We start from the raw sequence: 25,766 nt of genomic DNA, 5'->3' as shown, positions 1-25,766 counted from the left end.
AACATTTTAAGACTTCATTCCGAAGTCAGCTTCGGTACCGGCTAGTACCTCGGTACCGAAGCCGACTTTGGATCCAAGGGAGACTTTGATGATAACAAATTCCCCTCGCTGGAGCACATACACTTTAATTCTGTACGGAGACGGGTCTACATACAGCATTAAAACAAAGTTTTGAATGAATAGACCTCAGATCTGTGATCCGAAGCTTAATTAGCTCAATGCTATTCTGCACATATCGCTGAGCTGTTAGTGTCCCTTGTATCACTAGAAGTGACCAATTCTCATATGCGATGGCTCCCTAGCCAGTTGGGCAGTGTTGCTCCACAGCAAAAGCAGGATTGAAGCACTCACCACAAGGCTTACAAACTCAAACCCATTGTGATATCCCAAACAGAACCTGGATTAATCGCTAAAGAGGATACGGTTCCAGCCTGTAGCAGTCCAGGAAACCTAATGGTTATTGTAATAATGTTGCAACATGTATCTTGAGGGTAAATAATGAAACTGTGGGAGCTGCTTGTGCATGTCGGCAGATGAAACAATCCTCTAAATAGGATATGTTCCTTTCCATAACGCACCAAGTTACTCATTCACGGCACCACCTCAAACAGTCAATGGCAGAACAAATAATTGGCACCATGATACCAAGTCTCCTTCTGCTAAGCATCTGGAACTGGTCCAACCAGAGACAGGAATTTGTAATAAAGATGTTGCCAACGAATGGTGATCAACGAAAATATGGAAGCTGATTGTGCATTTTGGTGAATGAAAACATCCTCTCTACTGAGGGCCTGCCTGGGTCATCTGGAGCATATTCGTCGTGTGTGTGTCCTCACATAACCACTGCTCTAAACCCCTCCTAATAGCTACGTCAGAATGCCCTAGATGCCAGACAGGCAGGGCATGCTGGGGTAGAGTTACAATTCTGATCAATAATATATTTACATGCTAGCATATTAAGCTAGATTAATTTAGGACTAGAAAAAGAGAAGTCTTATTTGTCCCTAATACTTTCTCTAATTTTACAATTTTGCCAGCATTTGCAACATACCGTATTATGCAATTGAGCTATAACTCTACACCAACATGTTCAACCTGTTCTTGATGATCACATGTTCACTGGATTGTTGCCATTTACCTGGTCATATAAATATACAGAAGGACATAGTGCAGACAGAGCTGCAATCACTAGTATACAGAATGGCTCTGCACATTGCTTCAACACTTCTCCTGGTTACAGGACTCACTCTCTTAATTTATCTCATTAAATGGTGGAGTGGGGTCAAACTCAAGAACCTACCCCCAGGACCTACACCTCTACCAGGCTTGGGGAATATCCTTCAGATCAGCACCTCAGAACTACCACAGTCTTTAGTCAAGGTGTGTACTATAATACCTGTAAACTTACTTAAAATGTTAACCTAACTAGGACATTGGTTCCATATGAATCTCTACCATAAAACTGTTTTAAAAATAGCTCCCAAATCAGGGTGATCTAGTAATATACAGGAAAGCCTTAGAGAATTCATATCACTTACAGCTGTCCTTCAGGTCCATTATCATATACAAGTTTTTTTATGAAATTATGTGTCTGCAACCATAAATGATAGCTTATATTCTGAGGGGAAACTCTCAAAGAAAGGGGGTCATTAGATTCCCTCACTGCTGCCCAGTTGTGTTATGGGATTGATGCTGTCTAGAAAGGTTATCCTGATGTTAAATGTATGTTAGAGAAATTATGTACAGAATATGTCAATATGTGCACAGTGCATACATTAGAACATAGGTTTCTTTGTGAAGAATTGAAGGGGTTGTGCAACAGTTTTATCACAAGGATCCCTTGACAATAAGCTGATCACAGGAGTTTTTCACAATCAGCTGTTAACTATTGAAAACAACAGCAAATGCTCAATGTTTCTGATGCACCTCCGCAGGATAAATTGAGAATTATATGATGTCCATTGAAATGAATAGGTTGAGTTAATGCACAAGTTTGTTGGGTCCTCCAGAAAGGTGTTCTGTGTAGTTGTTCTCAATTCTGGCTACTAAAAAAGACATGTTCCTCCTCTCTAAGTATACAGATCCTGCTAAGACCTATATGAAAAAAGCCAGTGTTAAGCCTCATTCACACATCAGTGTTTTAGTCAGTGATTTCCATCAGTGATTGTGAGTAGAGTTGAGCGAACACCTGGATGTTCGGGTTCGAGAAGTTCGGCCGAACTTCCCGTAAATGTTCGGGTTCGGGATCCGAACCCGAACCGAACTTCGTCCCGAACCCGAACCCCATTGAAGTCAAGTGCAGAATCTGTCTTCATGTCATAGCAGAGAATCAGGCTTCACGTCACCCACCACTGGAACAGGCCACTGTCACACATTTAGGCCCAGGCACCCAGGCAGAGGAGAGAGGTCGCGTAACAGAGAATCTGGCCTTATGTCAGCGCAGAATCTGTCTTCATGTCATAGCAGAGAATCAGGCTTCACGTCACCCGCCACTGGAACAGGCCACTGTCACACATTTAGGCCCCGGCACCCAGACAGAGGAGAGCGGTCCCGTAACAGAGAATCTGGCCTTATGTCAGCGCAGAATCTGTATTCATGTCATAGCAGAGAATCAGGCTTCACGTCACCCACCACTGGAACAGGCCACTGTCACACATTTAGGCCCCGGCACCCAGACAGAGGAGAGCGGTCCCGTAACAGAGAATCTGGCCTTATGTCAGCGCAGAATCTGTATTCATGTCATAGCAGAGAATCAGGCTTCACGTCAGCCACCACTGGAACAGGCCACTGTCACAATTTTGGGCCCAGGCACCCAGGCAGATGAGAGCGGTCCCGTAACAGAGAATCTGGCCTTATGTCAGCGCAGAATCTGTCTTCATGTCATAGCAGAGAATCAGGCTTCACGTCACCCACCACTGGAACAGGCCACTGTCACACATTTAGGCCCAGGCACCCAGGCAGAGGAGAGAGGTCCCGTAACAGAGAATCTGGCCTTATGTCAGCGCAGAATCTGTCTTCATGTCATAGCAGAGAATCAGGCTTCACGTCAGCCACCACTGGAACAGGCCACTGTCACACATTTAGGCCCAGGCACCCAGGCAGAGGAGAGCGGTCCGTAACAGAGAATCTGGCCTTATGTCAGCGCAGAATCTGTCTTCATGTCATAGCAGAGAATCAGGCTTCACGTCACCCACCACTGGAACAGGCCACTGTCACACATTTAGGCCCCGGCACCCAGACAGAGGAGAGCGGTCCTGTAACAGAGAATCTGGCCTTATGTCAGCGCAGAATCTGTCTTCATGTCATAGCAGAGAATCAGGCTTCACGTCAGCCACCACTGGAACAGGCCACTGTCACACATTTAGGCCCAGGCACCCAGGCAGAGGAGAGAGGTCCCGTAACAGAGAATCTGGCCTTATGTCAGCGCAGAATCTGTATTCATGTCATAGCAGAGAATCAGGCTTCACGTCACCCACCACTGGAACAGGCCACTGTCACACATTTAGGCCCAGGCACCCAGACAGAGGAGAGCGGTCCCGTAACAGAGAATCTGGCCTTATGTCAGCGCAGAATCTGTATTCATGTCATAGCAGAGAATCAGGCTTCACGTCAGCCACCACTGGAACAGGCCACTGTCACACATTTAGGCCCAGGCACCCAGGCAGAGGAGAGAGGTCCCGTAACAGAGAATCTGGCCTTATGTCAGCGCAGAATCTGTCTTCATGTCATAGCAGAGAATCAGGCTTCACGTCACCCACCACTGGAACAGGCCACTGTCACACATTTAGGCCCAGGCACCCAGGCAGAGGAGAGAGGTCCCGTAACAGAGAATCTGGCCTTATTTCAGCGCAGAATCTGTCTTCATGTCATAGCAGAGAATCAGGCTTCACGTCACCCACCACTGGAACAGGCCACTGTCACACATTTAGGCCCCGGCACCCAGACAGAGGAGAGCGGTCCCGTAACAGAGAATCTGGCCTTATGTCAGCGCAGAATCTGTATTCATGTCATAGCAGAGAATCAGGCTTCACGTCACCCACCACTGGAACAGGCCACTGTCACACATTTAGGCCCCGGCACCCAGACAGAGGAGAGCGGTCCCGTAACAGAGAATCTGGCCTTATGTCAGCGCAGAATCTGTATTCATGTCATAGCAGAGAATCAGGCTTCACGTCACCCACCACTGGAACAGGCCACTGTCACACATTTAGGCCCAGGCACCCAGGCAGAGGAGAGAGGTCCCGTAACAGAGAATCTGGCCTTATGTCAGCGCAGAATCTGTCTTCATGTCATAGCAGAGAATCAGGCTTCACGTCATCCACCACTGGAACAGGCCACTGTCACACATTTAGGCCCAGGCACCCAGGCAGAGGAGAGCGGTTCCGTAACAGAGAATCTGGCCTTATGTCAGCGCAGAATCTGTATTCATGTCATAGCAGAGAATCAGTCTTCACGTCACCCACCACTGGAACAGGCCACTGTCACACATTTAGGCCCCGGCACCCAGACAGAGGAGAGGTTCATTCAACTTTAGGTTGCCCCGCTATATAATGGTAAAATGAAATTAAAAATAGTATTGAATGAGGAAGTGCCCTGGAGTAGAATAATATATTGTTAAGGGGAGGTAGTTAATATCTAATCTGCACAAGGGATGGACAGGTCCTGTGGGATCCATGCCTGGTTCATTTTTATGAACGTCAGCTTGTCCACATTGGCTGTAGACAGGCGGCTGCGTTTGTCTGTAATGACGCCCCCTGCCGTGCTGAATACACGTTCAGACAAAACGCTGGCCGCCGGGCAGGCCAGCCCCTCCAAGGCATAAAAGGCTAGCTCTGGCCACGTGGACAATTTGGAGACCCAGAAGTTGAATGGGGCCGAACCATCAGTCAGTACGTGGAGGGGTGTGCACAGGTACTGTTCCACCATGTTAGTGAAATGTTGCCTCCTGCTAACACGTTCCGTATCAGGTGGTGGTGCACTTAGCTGTGGCGTGTTGACAAAACTTTTCCACATCTCTGCCATGCTAACCCTGCCCTCAGAGGAGCTGGCCGTGACACAGCTGCGTTGGCGACCTCTTGCTCCTCCTCTGCCTTCGCCTTGGGCTTCCACTGGTTCCCCTGTGACATTTGGGAATGCTCTCAGTAGCGCGTCTACCAACGTGCGCTTGTACTCGCGCATCTTCCTATCACGCTCCAGTGTAGGAAGTAAGGTGGGCACATTGTCTTTGTACCGGGGATCCAGCAGGGTGGCAACCCAGTAGTCCGCACACGTTAAAATGTGGGCAACTCTGCTGTCGTTGCGCAGGCACTGCAGCATGTAGTCGCTCATGTGTGCCAGGCTGCCCAGAGGTAAGGACAAGCTGTCCTCTGTGGGAGGCGTATCGTCATCGTCCTGTGTTTCCCCCCAGCCACGCACCAGTGATGGGCCCGAGCTGCTTTGGGTGCCACCCCGCTGTGAACATGCTTTATCCTCATGTAGTGTCCCCACTAGATAAGCGTGGGCACTACCCAAGGGTCAATTGGTGTGTGCGTTACTCCTCCTCACTTGGGACAGGAATGTTATCTCTAATTGTGCATTTTATGTAATTTATAAGGTATTGTTTGCATGCAATGTTCCCCTGTAATATATAACATCAGGCCTAGTTAGCTGCAGTTAGTCATCCCAGACGTTAGAGGGAGTTAGAGAACCCCTGGTATATATATTCAGGCCCAGACAGGGAAGGGGTGTTGAAGGTCAGGAGGCTGCAGAAACAAGTCAGAAGGCACAAGGCAGAGCCTTCTCCTGACATGCAACTAGACAGCCCAGGCTTCTAGCTGCTACCAGGAGACTAGTAGAGGGATCCTAGTCTACCTGCTGATCAAGAGAGCCATGGTTAGCTCAGAAGATCTACCCCAAGGGAAGAGTTTACCTCCTGGGAGAGCAACCCTGTAGTTCCCATCAAGCCAAGCAGAGTCAACATGTCCAGCTAAAACAAGTAAGCTGAAGGGCAGAAAGAGTAGAAATGTAAGGCAAGAAGGAGTACCTGAGGAGGATTATTTACCAAGGATAAAAGCCTACAATAAGGTATCTGGGCCTTGGGATCAAAGCCAGACAGGAGTTCTAATGAACGTTGTACACTATCTACGAGGAGTCTGTACAGCCTGATTCTGCGCATGTGGATGTTTACCCTCTGTGTATCTTGTCAAGAAACAGTATACCTGCCATAATTGTGAAACCCTGCTTGCGAAGTGTACTTGATATGTGGAACTGAGTTTGACATCCAACTGTATAAAGTTGAATTGATCGCAGTAAAGCAAAGTTTGGTTCACCCTACCATCTGTGTACCTCACTTATTAATACTACCAATCGGTGTGCCACCGTTACAGGCACTGGCGTCACGAACCTTAAAGGGACCTTGCCCCAGGCACATAAAACACCTGCAACATCCAGGGCACCTCATCCACCACCAGGCCTGGTCCCTAGATACAGAGTGTGCCCCAGAGGACTCCTGTGCCAGCCTCTCCTTCACTGCTGTATGCCTGCCCAGGGTTTCCTTATAGAACTGTGAGTAACCCTCGCTTGCCATTAACCGTGACCTCACAATCGCATTACCCTGCAGGTCTGGCGTACCGCATAAATTGGCGTCACGAACAGGATACGGAACATTCCTGCGCCATTGCGGATATAAAACTGTGTGCTGAAGACTACCTTAAAGTGACAAGCCCTAATTGTTTTGATTGAAAATTGCTGGGCCCAAAGGACTGTCCTAAGTAGCGGTGTGAAAATAGTGTTTTCTGGACTGTTTGCTGCTTGTTTAAGCCACCGCTTGCTGTCAGTGAATAGACAGCGTTTTGTTAAAGATGGCCGCTGAGCTTGTTTGAGTTTACTGCTGCGTCATCTTCATCCTGAATTGGCGGTAAAAGTTGACGCCTTCTTGCTGAAAAGAGCGGGAAAAAGCTCAAAGTCAGTGCCACCGCCTGTCTGGACATTTGCATGTCTGCAGAAATGGACTCCGCCTCCCCCATACTGGAGTACCTGGGGGGCGGCCTCCCAGTGCAATGGGAGGATCTGTCTGAACTTATTGGCGCCCCCCTGTCGCTCTCCAGAGAGGGATCGAGCATGTTGGAGAGTGAAGACTGCTCTGCTGGGATGTCCGCGCCTGATCTATTAAAAATGGATGACATTGGTGTAGAGCCAGAGGAGGCTCCACCGGCCTACTCTCCGGGACCGGAGAGACCCGCCTGCCCGCCACTGGGGACAGAACCGGAGAATTACTACGGCTCCTGGAGGGACTTCTTTCAGCCCTCTTTCAAGTGGTCAGCACTAATGGCAGAGATCCGGGAGGCCGCCATAAAGAAAAATACCAAGACTAAGATATACTACGAGGAACTGGCAAAGACCGTTCACGAGCGTCACACTAACGCCCAACCCCGCCTGGAAAGGAGAAAGGGGTTGGTTGTGTCTTTTGATAAGAACCGTGGCTACGGGTTCATACAAGACTATATTACCGGCAGAGACTTATACGTAAACCGGAGATCCGTCAAGCGGGGTTACCTCCCCGAGCATCTGCATAACCTCCGCGAGGGAGAAGAAGTGGAATTCACCCCTGCCGAGAGCCTGCGAGGCCCATATTCTACTGCCGTGACCCGTCCTAAGAAAGAACCGGAGGACTGGGAGGCAGATGAGGACTACTCTGGCTGCGAGTGCAAACCAGCGCGCTCTCCAGAACCGGCCCATCACGCATTCCAAGAGCGGGGCTCTTTCATTGGCCCTAACGTATTTTGGCAGCCAACCGTGTTAGAGAAATGGGTGAGTCCCTATCCATCCCCCGAGCTGCCTCGCCGGGAGAAAACCATCCAAGAAATGGAAAAGTTAAAAGGACTCCGCGTCACCCTGGAGAATATCCGGAAGGGTAGGAGACCTGATGCGCCTCCGGAGCCTGCAGCGGCCGCGTCCGATGCATCATATACTGTACCTGTGCCGGCGGCGACAGCGGAAGACAGTGATCCTGAGAACGAGAGCCTCGACGACCAGATCGTCCGACTGGAGGAAAAGTTGCGGGAGCTGCGTAAGATTGCCACCGCCAGGATCCAAACGCCGCCTAAGAAGGAAGAGGTAAGGGTGCCTGTCCCCACCCGTCGACCACCTTCTGCTACCACCGCTACGTTGAGGCCCCCAAGAAGGCCCTCTCACCCTGTGACTTGCTGCGCAGAGCCAGTTGTTCCAGCGCCCACCGGACCGCTTGCGGCGGCGGTATCTAGGCAAGCGCCACCTGCGATTGTCATCCCTGCACCGGTGCGGTCAGCAGCTGTCATCACCCCTAGGCCTATGGGGCCAATACCTATTAGGGGTCCCTTCGTGCTGCAGCTGCCCCCTAATACTGTGTTGTGGGCACATCCGCCTGTGGAGGATTATTACAGACCTCATTTGCCAGCGGAGCCAGGGAGCACCACTGAAGTACCAGGGGATTATGATATGCCCCTGTGAACTAGCCTGCTAGGCCCTTGATTTATTTGTTTGGCCAAGGGATTTATTGCTAGTAGATTTAACCCTTTCAGGACAGGAGTCCTTTGTTATGGTCCTTTGTTGCTGCTGCCAGTTACCCACGGCTCAATGGTAGTGGTCACCCACTGAAATAAAGATGTCAGCAAAACCATCTTGTTTACAGGACCTCCTGCCTGCTTCTACGATCTCACACCAAGTTGTGCCTGTTCCTACGTTGCACCTTTAAACCCTTTAACCCCTTTTCAGGTTGATTAAGGGTATTACAGCACTTGTTTTTTTATATGATGCCATTTGAAAAATGTGGGCTATTTTATGTGCTGTCATTCTATTGTGCAACTGGATTCTAAGGATATGTGCCCAGTGATAGACTCAAAAGCACCTGAGCCTCTGAGATTCTTGTTTTTAAAGAAATGTGCCCAGAGATGGACTCCACTGTAAGCGAGCCTCTGTGATTTGCTACCTTGCCTTGCTGGTGAAAGGCGCTCACTTTAAATAAGAAAGGAACCTGGGTACGGACTCATATTTGTTCTTTGAGCCTCCAAGAACTTTTAAATTGTTTACGTTTTCCTGCTGTTTTAATAAAGACAATTTGCACATATGGACTATCCTGGTAATAATGTTACGCTGCGCCAGGTCAGCGCCCCTGTTCCCTCACATGATCCTGAGAGAAGAGAGCGACGCCCTTTTCACCGTTACTTGTTCCTAAGCCAGTGGACTGCCTGATTTATGCATGTAATGTGCTTCTGCAAATGTAGATGTGTTCTTCCTGCTTTGCATTTTTGTCTCTCTTTTCCGGTGCAGTATCCAGTTGGGCAGGGCCCCTCCATGTTGCGCCGAGGTCGGGCAACGTTAAAGCGTGGTGGTATGTAGTGTCCCCACTAGATAAGCGTGGGCACTACCCAAGGGTCAATTGGTGTGTGCGTTACTCCTCCTCACTTGGGACAGGAATGTTATCTCTAATTGTGCATTTTATGTAATTTATAAGGTATTGTTTGCATGCAATGTTCCCCTGTAATATATAACATCAGGCCTAGTTAGCTGCAGTTAGTCATCCCAGACGTTAGAGGGAGTTAGAGAACCCCTGGTATATATATTCAGGCCCAGACAGGGAAGGGGTGTTGAAGGTCAGGAGGCTGCAGAAACAAGTCAGAAGGCACAAGGCAGAGCCTTCTCCTGACATGCAACTAGACAGCCCAGGCTTCTAGCTGCTACCAGGAGACTAGTAGAGGGATCCTAGTCTACCTGCTGATCAAGAGAGCCATGGTTAGCTCAGAAGATCTACCCCAAGGGAAGAGTATACCTCCTGGGAGAGCAACCCTGTAGTTCCCATCAAGCCAAGCAGAGTCAACATGTCCAGCTAAAACAAGTAAGCTGAAGGGCAGAAAGAGTAGAAATGTAAGGCAAGAAGGAGTACCTGAGGAGGATTATTTACCAAGGATAAAAGCCTACAATAAGGTATCTGGGCCTTGGGATCAAAGCCAGACAGGAGTTCTAATGAACGTTGTACACTATCTCCGAGGAGTCTGTACAGCCTGATTCTGCGCATGTGGATGTTTACCCTCTGTGTATCTTGTCAAGAAACAGTATACCTGCCATAATTGTGAAACCCTGCTTGCGAAGTGTACTTGATATGTGGAACTGAGTTTGACATCCAACTGTATAAAGTTGAATTGATCGCAGTAAAGCAAAGTTTGGTTCACCCTACCATCTGTGTACCTCACTTATTAATACTACCAATCGGTGTGCCACCGTTACAGGCACTGGCGTCACGAACCTTAAAGGGACCTTGCCCCAGGCACATATAACACCTGCAACATCCAGGGCACCTCATCCACCACCAGGCCTGGTCCCTAGATACAGAGTGTGCCCCAGAGGACTCCTGTGCCAGCCTCTCCTTCACTGCTGTATGCCTGCCCAGGGTTTCCTTATAGAACTGTGAGTAACCCTCGCTTGCCATTAACCGTGACCTCACAATCGCATTACCCTGCAGGTCTGGCGTACCGCACTCATCCTCCTCCACCTCCTCCTAATCCTCGTCCTCCTCGTCCTCCAGTAGTGGGCCCTGTCTGGCCACATTTGTACCTGGCCTCTGGTGTTGCAAAAAGCCTCCCTCTGAGTCACTTCGAAGAGACTGGCCTGAAAGTGCTAAAAATGACCCCTCTTCCTCCTCTTCCTCCTGGGCCACCTCCTCTTCCATCATCGCCCTAAGTGTTTTCTCAAGGAGACATAGAAGTGGTATTGTAACGCTGATAACGGCGTCATCGCCACTGGCCATGTTGGTGGAGTACTCGAAACAGCGCAACAGGGCACACAGATCTCGCATGGAGGCCCAGTCATTGGTGGTGAAGTGGGTCTGATCCACAGTGCGACTGACCCGTGCGTGCTGCAGCTGAAACTCCACTATGGCCTGCTGCTGCTCGCACAGTCTGTCCAGCATATGCAAGGTTGAGTTCCACCTGGTGGGCACGTCGCATATGAGGCGGTGAGCGGGAAGGCCGAAGTTACGCTGTAGCGCAGACAGGCGAGCAGCGGCAGGGTGTGAATGCCGGAAGCGCGAACAGACGGCCCGCACTTTATGCAGCAGCTCTGACATGTCGGGGTAGTTGCGAATGAACTTCTGCACCACCAAATTCAGCACATGCGCCAGGCAAGGGATGTGCGTCAAACCGGCTAGTCCCAGAGCTGCAACGAGATTTCGCCCATTATCGCACACCACCAGGCCGGGCTTGAGGCTCACCGGCAGCAACCACTCGTTGGTCTGTTGTTCTATACCCCGCCACAACTCCTGTGCGGTGTGGGGCCTGTCCCCCAAACATATGAGTTTCAGAATGGCCTGCTGACATTTACCCCGTGCTGTGCTGAAGTTGGTGGTGAAGGTGTGTGGCTGAGTAGAAGGAGGAGGAGACAGGAGGCAAAGAATGTTGCCCTGCGATCCTTGGCGGCGGAAGGACGTGCGCCAAATAGCTCTCCGCCTGGGGCCCAGCCGCCACTACATTTACCCAGTGTGCAGTTAGGGAGATATAGCGTCCCTGGCCGTGCTTACTGGTCCACGTATCTGTGGTTAGGTGGACCTTGCCACAGATGGCGTTGCGCAGTGCACACTTGATTTTATCGGACACTTGTTTGTGCAGGGAAGGCACGGCTCTCTTGGAGAAGTAGTGGCGGCTGGGAACAACATACTTTGGGACAGCAAGTGACATGAGCTGTTTGAAGCTGTGTGTGTCCACCAGCCTAAATGACAGCATTTCATAGGCCAGTAGTTTAGAAATGCTGGCATTCAGGGCCAGGGATCGAGGGTGGCTAGGTGAGAATTTACGCTTTTTCTCAAATGTTTGTGAGATGGAGAGCTGAACGCTGCCGTGTGACATGGTTGAGATGCTTGGTGACGCAGGTGGTGGTGTTGGTGGTACATCCCATGTTTGCTGGGCGGCAGGTGCCAACGTTCCTCCAGAGGCGGAGGAAGAGGCCGAGGCGGCGGCAGCAGCAGCAGAAGAGGCCGAGGCGGCAGCAGCAGAAGAGGTAGCAGGGGGAGCCTGAGTGACTTCCTTGTTTTTAAGGTGTTTACTCCACTGCAGTTCATGCTTTGCATGCAGGTGCCTGGTCATGCAGGTTGTGCTAAGGTTCAGAACGTTAATGCCTCGCTTCAGGCTCTGATGGCACAGCGTGCAAACCACTCGGGTCTTGTCGTCAGCACATTGTTTGAAGAAGTGCCATGCCAGGGAATTCCTTGAAGCTGCCTTTGGGGTGCTCGGTCCCAGATGGCGGCGGTCAGTAGCAGGCGGAGTCTCTTGGCGGCGGGTGTTCTGATTTTGCCCACTGCTCCCTCTTTTGCTACGCTGTTGGCTCGGTCTCACCACTGCCTCTTCCTCCGAACTGTGAAAGTCAGTGGCACGACCTTCATTCCATGTGGGGTCTAGGACCTCATCGTCCCCTGCATCGTCTTCCACCCAGTCTTGATCCCTGACCTCCTGTTCAGTCTGCACACTGCAGAAAGACGCAGCAGTTGGCACCTGTGTTTCGTCATCATCAGAGACGTGCTGAGGTGGTATTCCCATGTCCTCATCATCAGGAAAAATAAGTGGTTGTGCGTTAGTGCATTCTATCTCTTCCACCCCTGGGGAAGGGGCTAGGTGGATGCCCTTGGGAAACCCTGGCAGCAGAGTCTTCAAACAGCATAAGAGACTGCTGCATAACTTGAGGCTCAGACAGTTTCCCTGATATGCATGGGGGTGATGTGACAGACCGATGTGCTTGGTTTTCATGCGCCATCTGTGCGCTTTCTGCAGAAGACTGGGTGGGAGATAATGTGAACGTGCTGGATCCACTGTCGGCCACCCAATTGACTAATGCCTGTACCTGCTCAGGCCTTACCATCCTTAGAACGGCATTGGGCCCCACCAAATATCGCTGTAAATTCTGCTGGCTACTGGGACCTGAGGTAGTTGGTTCACTAGGACGTGTGGCTGTGGCAGAACGGCCACGTCCTCTCCCAGCACCAGAGGGTCCACTAACACCACCACGACCATGTCCACATCCGCGTCCGCGTCCCTTATTAGATGTTTTCCTCATTGTTCCCGTTCACCACAATTTTGAGAATGGCAAATTTGGGAATGCTTTTTCAACCCAGAACAAAAAGTCTGCTTTTACGGTCACTACAAATAACTTGACCAGCTAAAACTGTGCAGATTTGGTTGAATAGAGATGTGAGACCTGTTTTTTTTTGCGCTGTGTGACAGTTATAGGTTTAATCACAGAATGACACTTCTATCAGCACGCTAGCGTGTGTCTTAGGTTTTTCTGAATGACACTATCAATAACTTCAATGTAAGATTTTCTTTTTGGGATAGATTTCAAGTAGGCCTCAAATACCACAAACTAGTTATTTTCAGAATGGCAAATTTGGGAATGCTTTTTCAACCCAGAACAAAAAGTCTGCTTTTACGGTCACTACAAATAACTTGACCAGCTAAAACTGTGCAGATTTGGTTGAATAGAGATGTGAGACCTGTTTTTTTTTTGCGCTGTGTGACAGTTATAGGTTTAATCACAGAATGACACTTCTATCAGCACGCTAGCGTGTGTCTTAGGTTTTTCTGAATGACACTATCAATAACTTCAATGTAAGATTTTCTTTTTTGGATAGATTTCAAGTAGGCCTGAAATACCACAAACTAGTTATTTTGAGAATGGCAAATTTGGGAATGCTTTTTCAACCCAGAACAAAAAGTCTGCTTTGACGGTCACTACAAATAACTTGACCAGCTAAAACTGTGCAGATTTGGTTGAATAGAGATGTGAGACCTGTTTTTTTTTTGCGCTGTGTGACAGTTATAGGTTTAATCACAGAATGACACTTCTATCAGCACGCTAGCGTGTGTCTTAGGTTTTTCTGAATGACACTATCAATAACTTCAATGTAAGATTTTCTTTTTGGGATAGATTTCAAGTAGGCCTCAAATACCACAAACTAGTTATTTTCAGAATGGCAAATTTGGGAATGCTTTTTCAACCCAGAACAAAAAGTCTGCTTTTACGGTCACTACAAATAACTTGACCAGCTAAAACTGTGCAGATTTGGTTGAATAGAGATGTTAGACCTGTTTTTTTTTGCGCTGTGTGACAGTTATAGGTTTAATCACAGAATGACACTTCTATCAGCACGCTAGCGTGTGTCTTAGGTTTTTCTGAATCACACTATCAATAACTTCAATGTAAGATTTTCTTTTTGGGATAGATTTCAAGTAGGCCTGAAATACCACAAACTAGGTATTTTCAGAATGGTAAATTTGGGAATGCTTTTTCAACCCAGAACAAAAAGTCTGCTTTTACGGTCACTACAAATAACTTGACCAGCTAAAACTGTGCAGATTTGGTTGAATAGAGATGTGAGACCTGTTTTTTTTTGCGCTGTGTGACAGTTATAGGTTTAATCACAGAATGACACTTCTATCAGCACGCTAGCGTGTGTCTTAGGTTTTTCTGAATCACACTATCAATAACTTCAATGTAAGATTTTCTTTTTGGGATAGATTTCAAGTAGGCCTGAAATACCACAAACTAGGTATTTTCAGAATGGCAAATTTGGGAATGCTTTTTCAACCCAGAACAAAAAGTCTGCTTTTACGGTCACTACAAATAACTTGACCAGCTAAAACTGTGCAGATTTGGTTGAATAGAGATGTGAGACCTGTTTTTTTTTTGCGCTGTGTGACAGTTATAGGTTTAATCACAGAATGACACTTCTATCAGCACGCTAGCGTGTGTCTTAGGTTTTTCTGAATGACACTATCAATAACTTCAATGTAAGATTTTCTTTTTGGGATAGATTTCAAGTAGGCCTCAAATACCACAAACTAGTTATTTTCAGAATGGCAAATTTTGGAATGCTTTTTCAACCCAGAACAAAAAGTCTGCTTTTACGGTCACTACAAATAACTTGACCAGCTAAAACTGTGCAGATTTGGTTGAATAGAGATGTGAGACCTGTTTTTTTTTGCGCTGTGTGACAGTTATAGGTTTAATCACAGAATGACACTTCTATCAGCACGCTAGTGTGTGTCTTAGGTTTTTCTGAATGACACTATCAATACCTTCAATGTAAGATTTTCTTTTTGGGATAGATTTCAAGTAGGCCTCAAATACCACAAACTAGTTATTTTCAGAATGGCAAATTTGGGAATGCTTTTTCAACCCAGAACAAAAAGTCTGCTTTTACGGTCACTACAAATAACTTGACCAGCTAAAACTGTGCAGATTTGGTTGAATAGAAATGTCAGGTCTATTTTTTAGGCGCTGGGTGACAGGCTCAACTTGCCCCTGATGTAATATATGGCCAAAAAATAACCACACTGTTGATGGTTAAATGCACTTCGGTGACACAGGCTCAGCCTGCAGCTGATGTAGGATATAGCACAAAATAACCACACTATCGATGGTTAAATACACTTGGTGATAGCTCAAGTCACAAAATGGCTGCTGATCACCCCAGAAAAAAGTGATCTAAAAACGCTCTGGGCAGCCTCAAAAAAGTGAGCAAGTCAATAATAGCACTTCAATGATCCACAGCTGCAGATCGATCACAGAATGAAGTCTTTTGGAGGAGTTAATCTGCCTAATCTCGCCCTAACGTCGCAGCTGCAACCTCTCCCTATACTGATCATAGCAGAGTGACGTGCGGCGCTACGTGACTCCAGCTTAAATAGAGGCTGGGTCACATGCTGCACTGGCCAATCACAGCCATGCCAATAGTAGGCAAGGCTGTGATGGCCTCTTGGGGCAAGTAGTATGACGCTTGTTGATTGGCTGCTTTGCAGCCTTTCAAAAAGCGCCAAGAAAGCGCCGAACACCGAACCCGAACCCAGACTTTTACGAAAATGTTCGGGTCCGTGTCACGGACACCCCAAAATTCGGTACGAACCCGAACTATACAGTTCGGGTTCGCTCATCCCTAATTGTGAGCCAAAACCAGAATTCCAGCTACACAGAGATAAGTTATAAGGGATGGATCTGCACCTGTTCTGTGTTTAGAGTCACACCTGATTTTGGCTCACAATCACTGACCAAACACTGACGTGTGGATGAGGCATTACTCGTTTTATGTTTTTTGTTATATCTCTCCAGCTGAGCGAGAAGTATGGACCTGTCTATACCCTCTACATAGCCAACCTACCAATGATAGTACTGATTGGGTACGATGCTGTGAAGGAAGCATTGGTGGACCACAGTGATGCATTTAGTGACAGGGGAGACATTGGAGCAGGAGAAATTTTCACTAAGGAATTTGGTAAGCATATATAGCAAATGACTAGAGATGAGCGAATCTTTTAAAAAATTCGATTTGCCGGTTCGCCAATTTTTTGGGGGAGAAATTCAGTTTGATACGATAATATTCGCAGCGAATCACATAAAAAAAACTGCTATTTCCTGGCTGCAGAGAGCCTTTATAGTGGTGTAGAACACTGTGCCTTGCAGCAACAGGCATAGGGAGTCTGCTTTGCTAGTGAAATAATACTGTGAATCAGTATGACATGCAGATGACAGGCGTCACTCTTAGAATCTCTGCACACTTCACTTATTTGGGCAGTCACGGGGCCAAAACTGACTAAATAACTCAAGTATAAACTCAGCCTTACAGGTCAATGTTAGAGCCAGGAAGTGCACACCTTTTAGACCATCGTCAGCTGAATCAACAAAGATATCTACAGAACCTGTTCTATTAAACGCTTATACAAGTAGAGCCCCTCCGACACAGTGGAGAGGGTGTCAGCAGTAAGTTTGTGTTGACGTCACTCATTATTTTGCCCTTCCTCTGATCTGTCAGAAAAATAACCCACAATGAACGTATCCTGTCTGTTCAGCATCCGCCTTTCCTCGGTAAGCATTTGCTCAGTAATCCATCAGTATTGCTAATGCAAAAAAAAAAAACAGGAGTGTGTCCAAAACTGAGATAACACGTGAATGGAATATTTGCATGTCTTCTGTGTTTTGTACCCACTCCTGCTTTTGGCTACCAAATCACAAGTCAATTCTGTTGGGACCATACAGGCCTTACAGTTGCTACACAGACAGGATCCATTGTGCGTCTCATTTTTCCTTCCTTTTGAAAGATCAGAAGAAGGGTCAAATAGGCCAACAAGCAAAATAGTGGCCCTGTCATAAAGTGGGGAGGGTGGGAACAGCATGAGAAGTCCACAGAGTGACCCAATGACATAGTGGTGAGGTGGAAGCAGCATGAGACCACAGAGTGGCCCAATGACAGAGTCTGGAGGTGGGGGCAGCATTAGGAGGCCACAGAGTGGCACAATGACTGAGTGTGGAGGTGGAAGCAGCATGAGGAGACCACAGAGTGGCCCAATAACAGAGTCTGGAGGTTGCGGCAGCATCAGGAGGCAGAAGAGTGGCACAATGACAGAGTCTGGAAGTGGCAGCAGCATGAGGAGACCACAGAGTGGCACCATGACAGAGTCTGGAGGTGGAAGCAACATGAGGAGACCACAGAGTGGCCCAATGACAGAATTTGAAGGGGATGGCAGCATCAGTAGGCCACAGAGTGGCTAAATGACAGAGTCTGGAGGTGGCAGCAGCATGAGGAGACCACAGAGTTCCCCAATGACAGAGTGTGGAGGTGGCGGCAGCATCAGGAGGCCACAGAATAACTAAATGATAGAGTCTGGAGGTGGCACCACCATTAGGAGACCACAGAGTGGCCCAATGACAGAGTCTGGAGGTGGCGGCAGCATTGAGAGGCAGCAGAGTGGCACAATTGCAGAGTCTGGAGGTAGCAGCAGCATTAGGAGACCACAGAGTGGCCCAATGACAGAGCCTGGAGGTGGCGGCAGCATTAGAATGCCACAGACTGGCACAATGACTGAGTGTGGGGGTGACAACAGCATGAAGAGACCACAGAGTGGCCCAATGACAGAGTCTGGAGGTGGCGGCAGCATCAGGAGGCAGCAAAATGGCACAATGACAAAGTCTGGAAGTGGCAGCAGCATGAGGAGACCACATAGTGGCCAAATGACGGAGTCTAGAGGTGGCGACAGCATTAGGAGGCCACAGAGTGGCAAAATGACAAAATGTGGAGGTGGCAGCAGCATAAGGAGACCACAGAGTGGCACAATGACAGAGTCTGGAGGTGGCGGCATCATCAGGAGGCAGCAGAGTGGCAAAATGACAGAGTCTGGAGGTGGCATCAGCATGAGGAGACCACAGAGTGGCCTAATGACATATACCAAGGCATATCAGTAGTGTTGAGCAAAGAGCGCTTCAGATCACAGGTCCAAAGTTGCTTTGTTCAAAACTTTCTTTGAATACTGTACTCCGTCTCCATGCAGTAGTCAAATGTATGGGCTTTGCAGAGGTGAAATTCATTTTACAACTTGAAAACCATTTTAAAACTGCAATGCGAAGCATGCTTTGGTACCAAGGTTCTATTCATCACCGAAGCCGTCTTTGGATTTTAGTTTTAAAATGGTTTTCAAGTTGTAAAATCGAAAGCTGAAGTTCTTCACCGAAGTCTCGTAAAACTTCAAACTAAGCAAATTTCACCTCCATGAAGCCCATACATTTGAATGCTGTAAGGTGACGGATCTCTGTACAGCATTCAAATAAAGTTTTGAATGAAGGGACTTTGGATCTATGATCCGAAGCGTGCTTTGCTTAACACTACATATCACACCAAACTGGCGATCTGCTGTTCCCTGCACAACATTTCCCATGGTCAGGTTCCCACTATGGATAACAATATGTTGCTGTTTTCACAACAAACCACCTAAAGTTTTATAATCCTCGACAAACTCTTTAAAGGGTTTTTCCAGTTACTACAGGTTAACTTATCTACTGGAAAGGAATAGTGATGAGCGGCATAGGCAATATAAATTTTCGCGATATTTTGCTAATTTTTCGCATAATATTCGCAATAAATTCTAGAATTCGTGATCTCATCATTATTTTTGAGATTGCGCAAATCAGTACTAATGATGCGTATATTTTTTGCGCAATACATGCAACTTCACATTTTGTCAGGTCTGAGTAGATATTACGGATTGGTGCAAGTATTGTTGTGACATCACAGCACTGTGTCTGTAGCATGTATGTATGGACAGCAGAGAAACTGTTATTCCTATCACACTACCTAACACCCTGCACTGGAATCAGCTACACTATATCACTATCTAACCTACACTGACTATTTCCCACTAACTATCTGTATTATATATATGAGCTAAATAACTATCTAATGTAATTGGATAAGGAATAGGATCCAGATGAAAGCACAGAGCACAGCAATGTCACTGCTCTCTCTCTCTCTCTCAGAACTTTAAAAAAAACAGCAGAAATTGGCTACTGGAGAGTTTCTTATATAGCAAGAGGTAGACAACTTTCCTATTGGTTGCTAGGGATGTTGCTGATCTCTGACAAAGAAATTGCGGCCTTCTCATTGGCCCACAAGCAAAAAGGGAGGTTACTGAAAAAAAATCTAGAATATTCGCGATTGCGTAAATATAGAGCACTAAATTCTACATCTTTGCGTATTCTCGAAGTGCCGATATTCACGATAAAAATTTGCAATTAGAATATTTGCGATCAACACTAAAAAAGGAAATAATAAAGGTTTAATTCCCCCATCCTAATGGAGGAGCCAGTTAACCATGTGCTCTGCCACTCTATTTATTCTCTTTGGAACTGCCATAGATAGCCCAGCATTGCAATAGGCGATCTCTGACAGTCCCTTACCTAATGAATGGAGCAGAAGGGCATGTGTTTGACTGTATGCTCCATTAAGATGATGGAATGAGAACCCCATTCTCTGGGTTGGTGGTGGTCCCAGTGGTCCCTACTGATCAATTAGTTATCAGCTCACCAGTAAAAAAAGGAAAAGTTTGTTGCAACCAGAATGCCCCTTTAAAAGTTTGCTTTAATTTACAGGGGTTATTGCAAGCAATGGAGAAAGGTGGAAAATTATTCGCAGATTTTCGCTGACAACTTTGAGAAATTTTGGAATGGGAAAGAGGAGCATTGAAGAAAGAATCCAAGAAGAAGCCCAACGTCTTGCTGATAAATTTATGAAGGAAAAAGGTGAATTTCTAAAATATTTGTCTTATACTTTCAGGCCACCATAAATATTAGTTTGCTGTTGGACAACAGCCCTCTCTTCTCTATTGAATTTCCCATGAACACATTTGGCATGTGTGGAAAAAATTATCGGGAATGTTAAAAATCACTTGCTTGATTTTTTAAGGTCTGTAATTTGTATACTGCACTATACATATTAGATCAATGACTGAACGCCTTTGTACAGTTAACTTTAATATGATATTGGTGACCTGCTGTAGTAAGATCGCCAAACATACAACACCATACTGTGTAGTAATCCATACCATGGTCCATATTTTTCCAGTGTTCGAATTATACTATATAGTCAAAGCAATGTCTGACCACCTCTTTATATTTACTAACAGATACCCCATTTGACCCAACATATATATTACGACTCGCTGTTTCCAATGTCATTTGCTCCGTTGTGTTTGGTGAAAGATTTGAGTATGAAGACAAAAAATTCTTGACTCTCTTGTCATGTCTTCATGAAATTTCCATATTGTTCAACAGCCGTTCAGGGCAGGTAAGTATCACGAATTACATAAACATTATGTACTGTTGGTGAAATGTTAACATGAATGAAGAACTATTATAATTAAGAACTCAAAGATGGTGGCTCACCTCAGGCGGGGTTCTGGATGAAGGTGCTGCTAGCCCAGACTAGAGGAACACCCCTCCTCTAATAGCGTATATAAATAAAAATCAAGTTTGGGGCGAGCACTCAACACTTGGACCAATAAAATAGGAATAAAAATATTTATTAAATCACAATTTGGAACACGTGTACATTTCAATAAAAGGATAAAATACATACAAAATGCCACATATAGGGATAAGAGTCGTGACAAAGCTAGTCAAGAAACTTGTTGGATACTGTGTAGGATCTAACACTTGTGGTGGAGCAACTGATATGTATTCAGCCAGCACAATAGAATGTAGCCGAGGGCATAAATCCCATGCGCAGATGAATTGATCAATCAATAGTGCTGGCTTGTAACCGCAGCTCCAATGTTGATAACGTAGCAGCAACTGAACGCAACAATTGTTCCTATGGTGTGAACACAGGCTACAAAGTCCTTCAATAGTGATAGTAGATAGTAATAGCTGATATATGCGGCTCCTGTGATGATGACGTGATGGAGCGGCTGAGTTCAACAATTGCTACTAGTGATTAAACACGAGTATCACTGTCCCTCAATAGCAATAGTTCGGTCTAGTAGCCGTTACATTCAATAGTATGCCTGATCGCATACAAACTGCAACTCTAATGTTCCTACCTTCCTCTTTGGTCAATAGCGAGGACGTCTCTATGGATGTGTGCGGTGGGTAAGCTGCAGGTGGATCATTCCGGCGTCTGGATGGTGACTGCTGTAGTTCGCTGTCTCCAGATAACGCGGGATTTAGGGAAGCAGTAAGTGTCCTGGACAGCCCAAAGCGCTGTTTGGCAAATAGTATGCTTGGCGTCCTAGAAATCCATATTCCTCCGATTTAAATTGATGTTTGCATGGCCATGCATAAGGTGCGGAGGTGCTTCTGTTACAGGTGTGCGGCCAAGCATACTATTTGCCAAACAGCGCTTTGGGCTGTCCAGGACACTTACTGCTTCCCTAAATCCCGCGTTATCTGGAGACAGCGAACTACAGCAGTCACCATCCAGACGCCGGAATGATCCACCTGCAGCTTACCCACCGCACACGTCCATAGAGACGTCCTCGCTATTGACCAAAGAGGAAGGTAGGAACATTAAAGTTGCAGTTTGTATGCGATCAGGCATACTATTGAATGTAACGGCTACTAGACCGAACTATTGCTATTGAGGGACAGTGATACTCGTGTTTAATCACTAGTAGCAATTGTTGAACTCAGCCGCTCCATCACGTCATCATCACAGGAGCCGCATATATCAGCTATTACTATCTACTATCACTATTGAAGGACTTTGTAGCCTGTGTTCACACCATAGGAACAATTGTTGCGTTCAGTTGCTGCTACGTTATCAACATTGGAGCTGCGGTTACAAGCCAGCACTATTGATTGATCAATTCATCTGCGCATGGGATTTATGCCCTCGGCTACATTCTATTGTGCTGGCTGAATACATATCAGTTGCTCCACCACAAGTGTTAGATCCTACACAGTATCCAACAAGTTTCTTGACTAGCTTTGTCACGACTCTTATCCCTATATGTGGCATTTTGTATGTATTTTATCCTTTTATTGAAATGTACACGTGTTCCAAATTGTGATTTAATAAATATTTTTATTCCTATTTTATTGGTCCAAGTGTTGAGTGCTCGCCCCAAACTTGATTTTTATTTAAGAACTATTATAGGTTGTATGGAGCGAAGCGAAGCATTCAAAGTGGAATTTGGTCTGAAGTTTTAAGAAAACTTCGATTCGAAACAAATCCTAATTTTCTCTCTCTTCGTGGCAACGAATCAGGCTTTCTTTAAATGGTGGCTGCAAGTGTTACAAAGCGAAAACTAAGTGTAGAGGAGACAAGCCCAGGAAATCAAGATCACCCATAATGTCCTGTAGCCAGCCAATTCGCAGATAGCCATCCCCTATGATGTCACAGCCCTATAAAACACAAATTCCGCGCTCTCTCTGCCATTGTCCTGTTAGCTGAGCATAGGATAGACGTGCCAAGTGCTTATGCGCCAGGGACAGTGTTGCTTCAAATTATTAATAGAAGAATATTGGACAGAGAGAGTATAGGGAGAGTGCAGGGAGAGGTATTTATTCTGTGTCAGTTTTCTTTATTTATTCCTACATTAACTTATTCCTAGTGATGAGTGGCAGAGGTCATATTCGAATTCGCGATATTTTGTAAATATTTTGTAGAATATTTAGTGAATATTCGCGATTTCAAAAATTTGTTATATTCTGTGATTTTTTTACTCGAACAATCGACAAGGTAATGATCACGTAATATGCAAATTTTCATAATGCCAATTTTTTATCGCAAATTTTTCAATTGCCGAGCAAAAACATGATTCCTCCCTGCTTCTTGCTTGTGGGCCAATGAGTCATCGCACTATATCGAATATATTTGTTTTTTCAAATATTCGTAATATTCTGAAACAAGAATATATAGCAATACAGCGAATATTCGAAAAAACTAATGTAGAACAATTTAGCTAATACAGTGCTATAATCTTTTTTTTATAGTTGTAATTTTTTTCCAATCTGTATTTCAGATGAGAAAAAAATTACAACTATTAGGCAAAGAAGATTATAGCAATATATTAGCTAAATTGCTCTATATTCATTTTTTTTTTATATTCGCTATATTGCTATAAATTCTTGTTTTAGATTATTACGAATATTCGAAAAAACTAATATATTAGTTTTTTCGAATATTCGTAATATTCTAAAACAAGAATATATAGCAATATAGCGAATATTTGAAAAAAAAAACGAAAATAGAAAAATTTAGCTAATATAGTGCTATAACCTTTTTTTAAATAGTTGACATTTTTTTCCAATCTGGACTTCAGATGAGAAAAAAATGACAACTATCAGACAAAGAAAATTATAGCACTATATTAGCTAAATTGCTCTATATTCGGTTTCTTTTTATATTCGTATATTGCTATATATTCTTGTTTTAGAATATTACGAATATTCGAGAAAACGAATATATTCAATATAGTGCTATATATTATTTTTTAGAATATTTATCATTTTTCCCATTTAAAGTCATGATTCCTCCCTGCTTCTTGCTTGTGGGCCAATGATTTATTCGCCCACAAGCAAGAAGCAGGGAGGAATCATGTTTTTACTCGGCAATTGAAAAATTTGCGATAAAAATCCGCATTACGAAAACTCTCAATAAAAAAATCTCGAATATTCGAAATTACGAATATATATCACTATATTCTAAATATTCACGAATTTTCAAATTCCCTATATTCGCGATAAAAATTTGCAAGTCGAATATTCGTGATCAACACTACTTATTCCTACATCAGCTGTAAACTAAGATATATAATTCAATATCAATAAGATGGAAGCCTTTATTATTCCACTGTCAGCATGCCAACCAAAACCATACAGTCTGCACCCTTAGGGGGGCAGGTCTTATTGATGACGATCCTCATCTTTTGCTGGCCTTACTTCCTAGAAAAGTCAGCAAGACACAGAGAGAGAAGGAGCTGGATGTTCCTGATGACATATTCTCATCGATATTAGATGATGTGGAAAAGTAGAAATAGCAGATGGCAGAAGAAGGGCTCCCACCTGTAGTGCAAGCACTGGGGTTGGAGAAGTAGGTATGCCAGAGCTTATTAATATTCTGTCTTTACTGTCAAATAACCTGAAGGAGATTGCAGGCCAGAACAGCAATAATTTGCATATTGTGCCCCCACCTAATCAGCCAAACCCCATACTAGCAACAGCCCCTGTTCACAAGTGCATTACAGGTGCCGGGCAACCATTAACAATAAAGACAGACTATACAGTCATTTATCAGTGACTAGAAAAAAAACTTATTAAAATATAACTTTTAATAATACTAATTAAATCCCCACATTATCAATATTCACTCTGATCATAACGCACATGTAGATTTGTTATCAATAACTTTTAGGTTACTATAAACGTTCGGGAATGAGGTAGGGCATAGATATATTTCATATCTAGCCCATCCTTACTCTCGGTTTGCTCTGTGTTTCTACCTCAGTAGTGGTTCAGGTTGGATAAATATTTCCAGCTTACATGCACTTTGTCCAACATCCAATAATCGCTTCCAGTTGCCACCAGAGATGTGAAGTTCCCAGTTGTAGGGTTGGGGTCAGGTCACCTGTCCCTGATTCCTCCCTTAACTCTTCCTACCTACAAGCAGAGGTTTTTCTAGTCAGTGATAAATAAATATATAAAACCTCTTGGTCATATATGCAGACTATACAGTCATTATTAAATGAAAGGCAGCTGAAGGCTAATTGGTCATGTGGTTCTTAACCTCAACGTGGCCGCAACCCGCCCGCTGCATGGGTGCTCCGTGTGGCTGTCTCCTAAGGCGCAGTGGCCTTGGTATACCTAATTTATAGCGACTTGTGATTGATTAATTAATTCAGAATGAATAGAATTTCTTTACGAATTTCAGAGAAGTTGCTGAATCAAACTTTTCAAAACTTTGCTTGACTCTAATTATAGGTTGTACTATTATTTCTAACTTTAGCCTGTAGAGTTAAAGGTATACAGCATGTTGTTTCCATTATACAGTATAAATTCAAAAACTGGTATCTTTATAATGAACAGGTCATTAAAGCCTTCAGATGCCATGAGCAAGTGTGATCACAGCATCTTAAAGCTAAAAAAAAAACGGAAGCTTGTGTTTCCGGGCTTATTACTGGCATCCTTTATGGCCAATGAGGTTGCCGGTAATTGAATTCAATACACTTGGTCTCTCTGTAGAAATCCAGGGTATAGAAGCTGCAATTCTTAATTTGGCCAGCAGATGACAGGTAAACATAAGAAATTAGCAATTCTATTACCAATATGGATCTAAGAAACATAATAGTACCGAATAAAAAAAAATAGAGTCTTGTAGCCTTAAACACAAGATACAAAACCATAAAAAAGTTTAAAAAAAATTCATATAAAAAATATAAAAATTTAAATCACCCCCTTTCCATAGAATAAAAAAAAATAATACATAAATAATAAAAACTTTAAACATC

The 25,766-nt window shown here is 45.1% G+C and overlaps 1 protein-coding gene across 1 annotated transcript in view; it reads left to right on the top strand.

The window, feature by feature from the left end:
* The first annotated feature begins 1,162 nt into the window (after positions 1 to 1,162).
* Positions 1,163 to 25,766, top strand: part of LOC121009413 (cytochrome P450 2C8-like) — a 31,851-nt gene continuing 7,247 nt past the window's right edge. The window contains exons 1-4 of the mRNA XM_040442520.1: positions 1,163 to 1,380; positions 16,105 to 16,267; positions 19,912 to 20,061; positions 20,445 to 20,605. Coding sequence (XP_040298454.1) covers positions 1,201 to 1,380; positions 16,105 to 16,267; positions 19,912 to 20,061; positions 20,445 to 20,605 — 654 coding nt within the window. The 5' untranslated portion in view covers positions 1,163 to 1,200. The remainder of the gene's footprint in view (positions 1,381 to 16,104; positions 16,268 to 19,911; positions 20,062 to 20,444; positions 20,606 to 25,766) is intronic.

This window comes from Bufo bufo, chromosome 8 (genome assembly GCF_905171765.1).
Source record: "Bufo bufo chromosome 8, aBufBuf1.1, whole genome shotgun sequence".
In the NCBI taxonomy this organism is placed as follows: domain Eukaryota; kingdom Metazoa; phylum Chordata; class Amphibia; order Anura; family Bufonidae; genus Bufo; species Bufo bufo.
The sequence above is the reverse complement of the archived record's forward strand: the minus strand, read 5'-3'. Positions and strand labels throughout refer to the sequence as shown.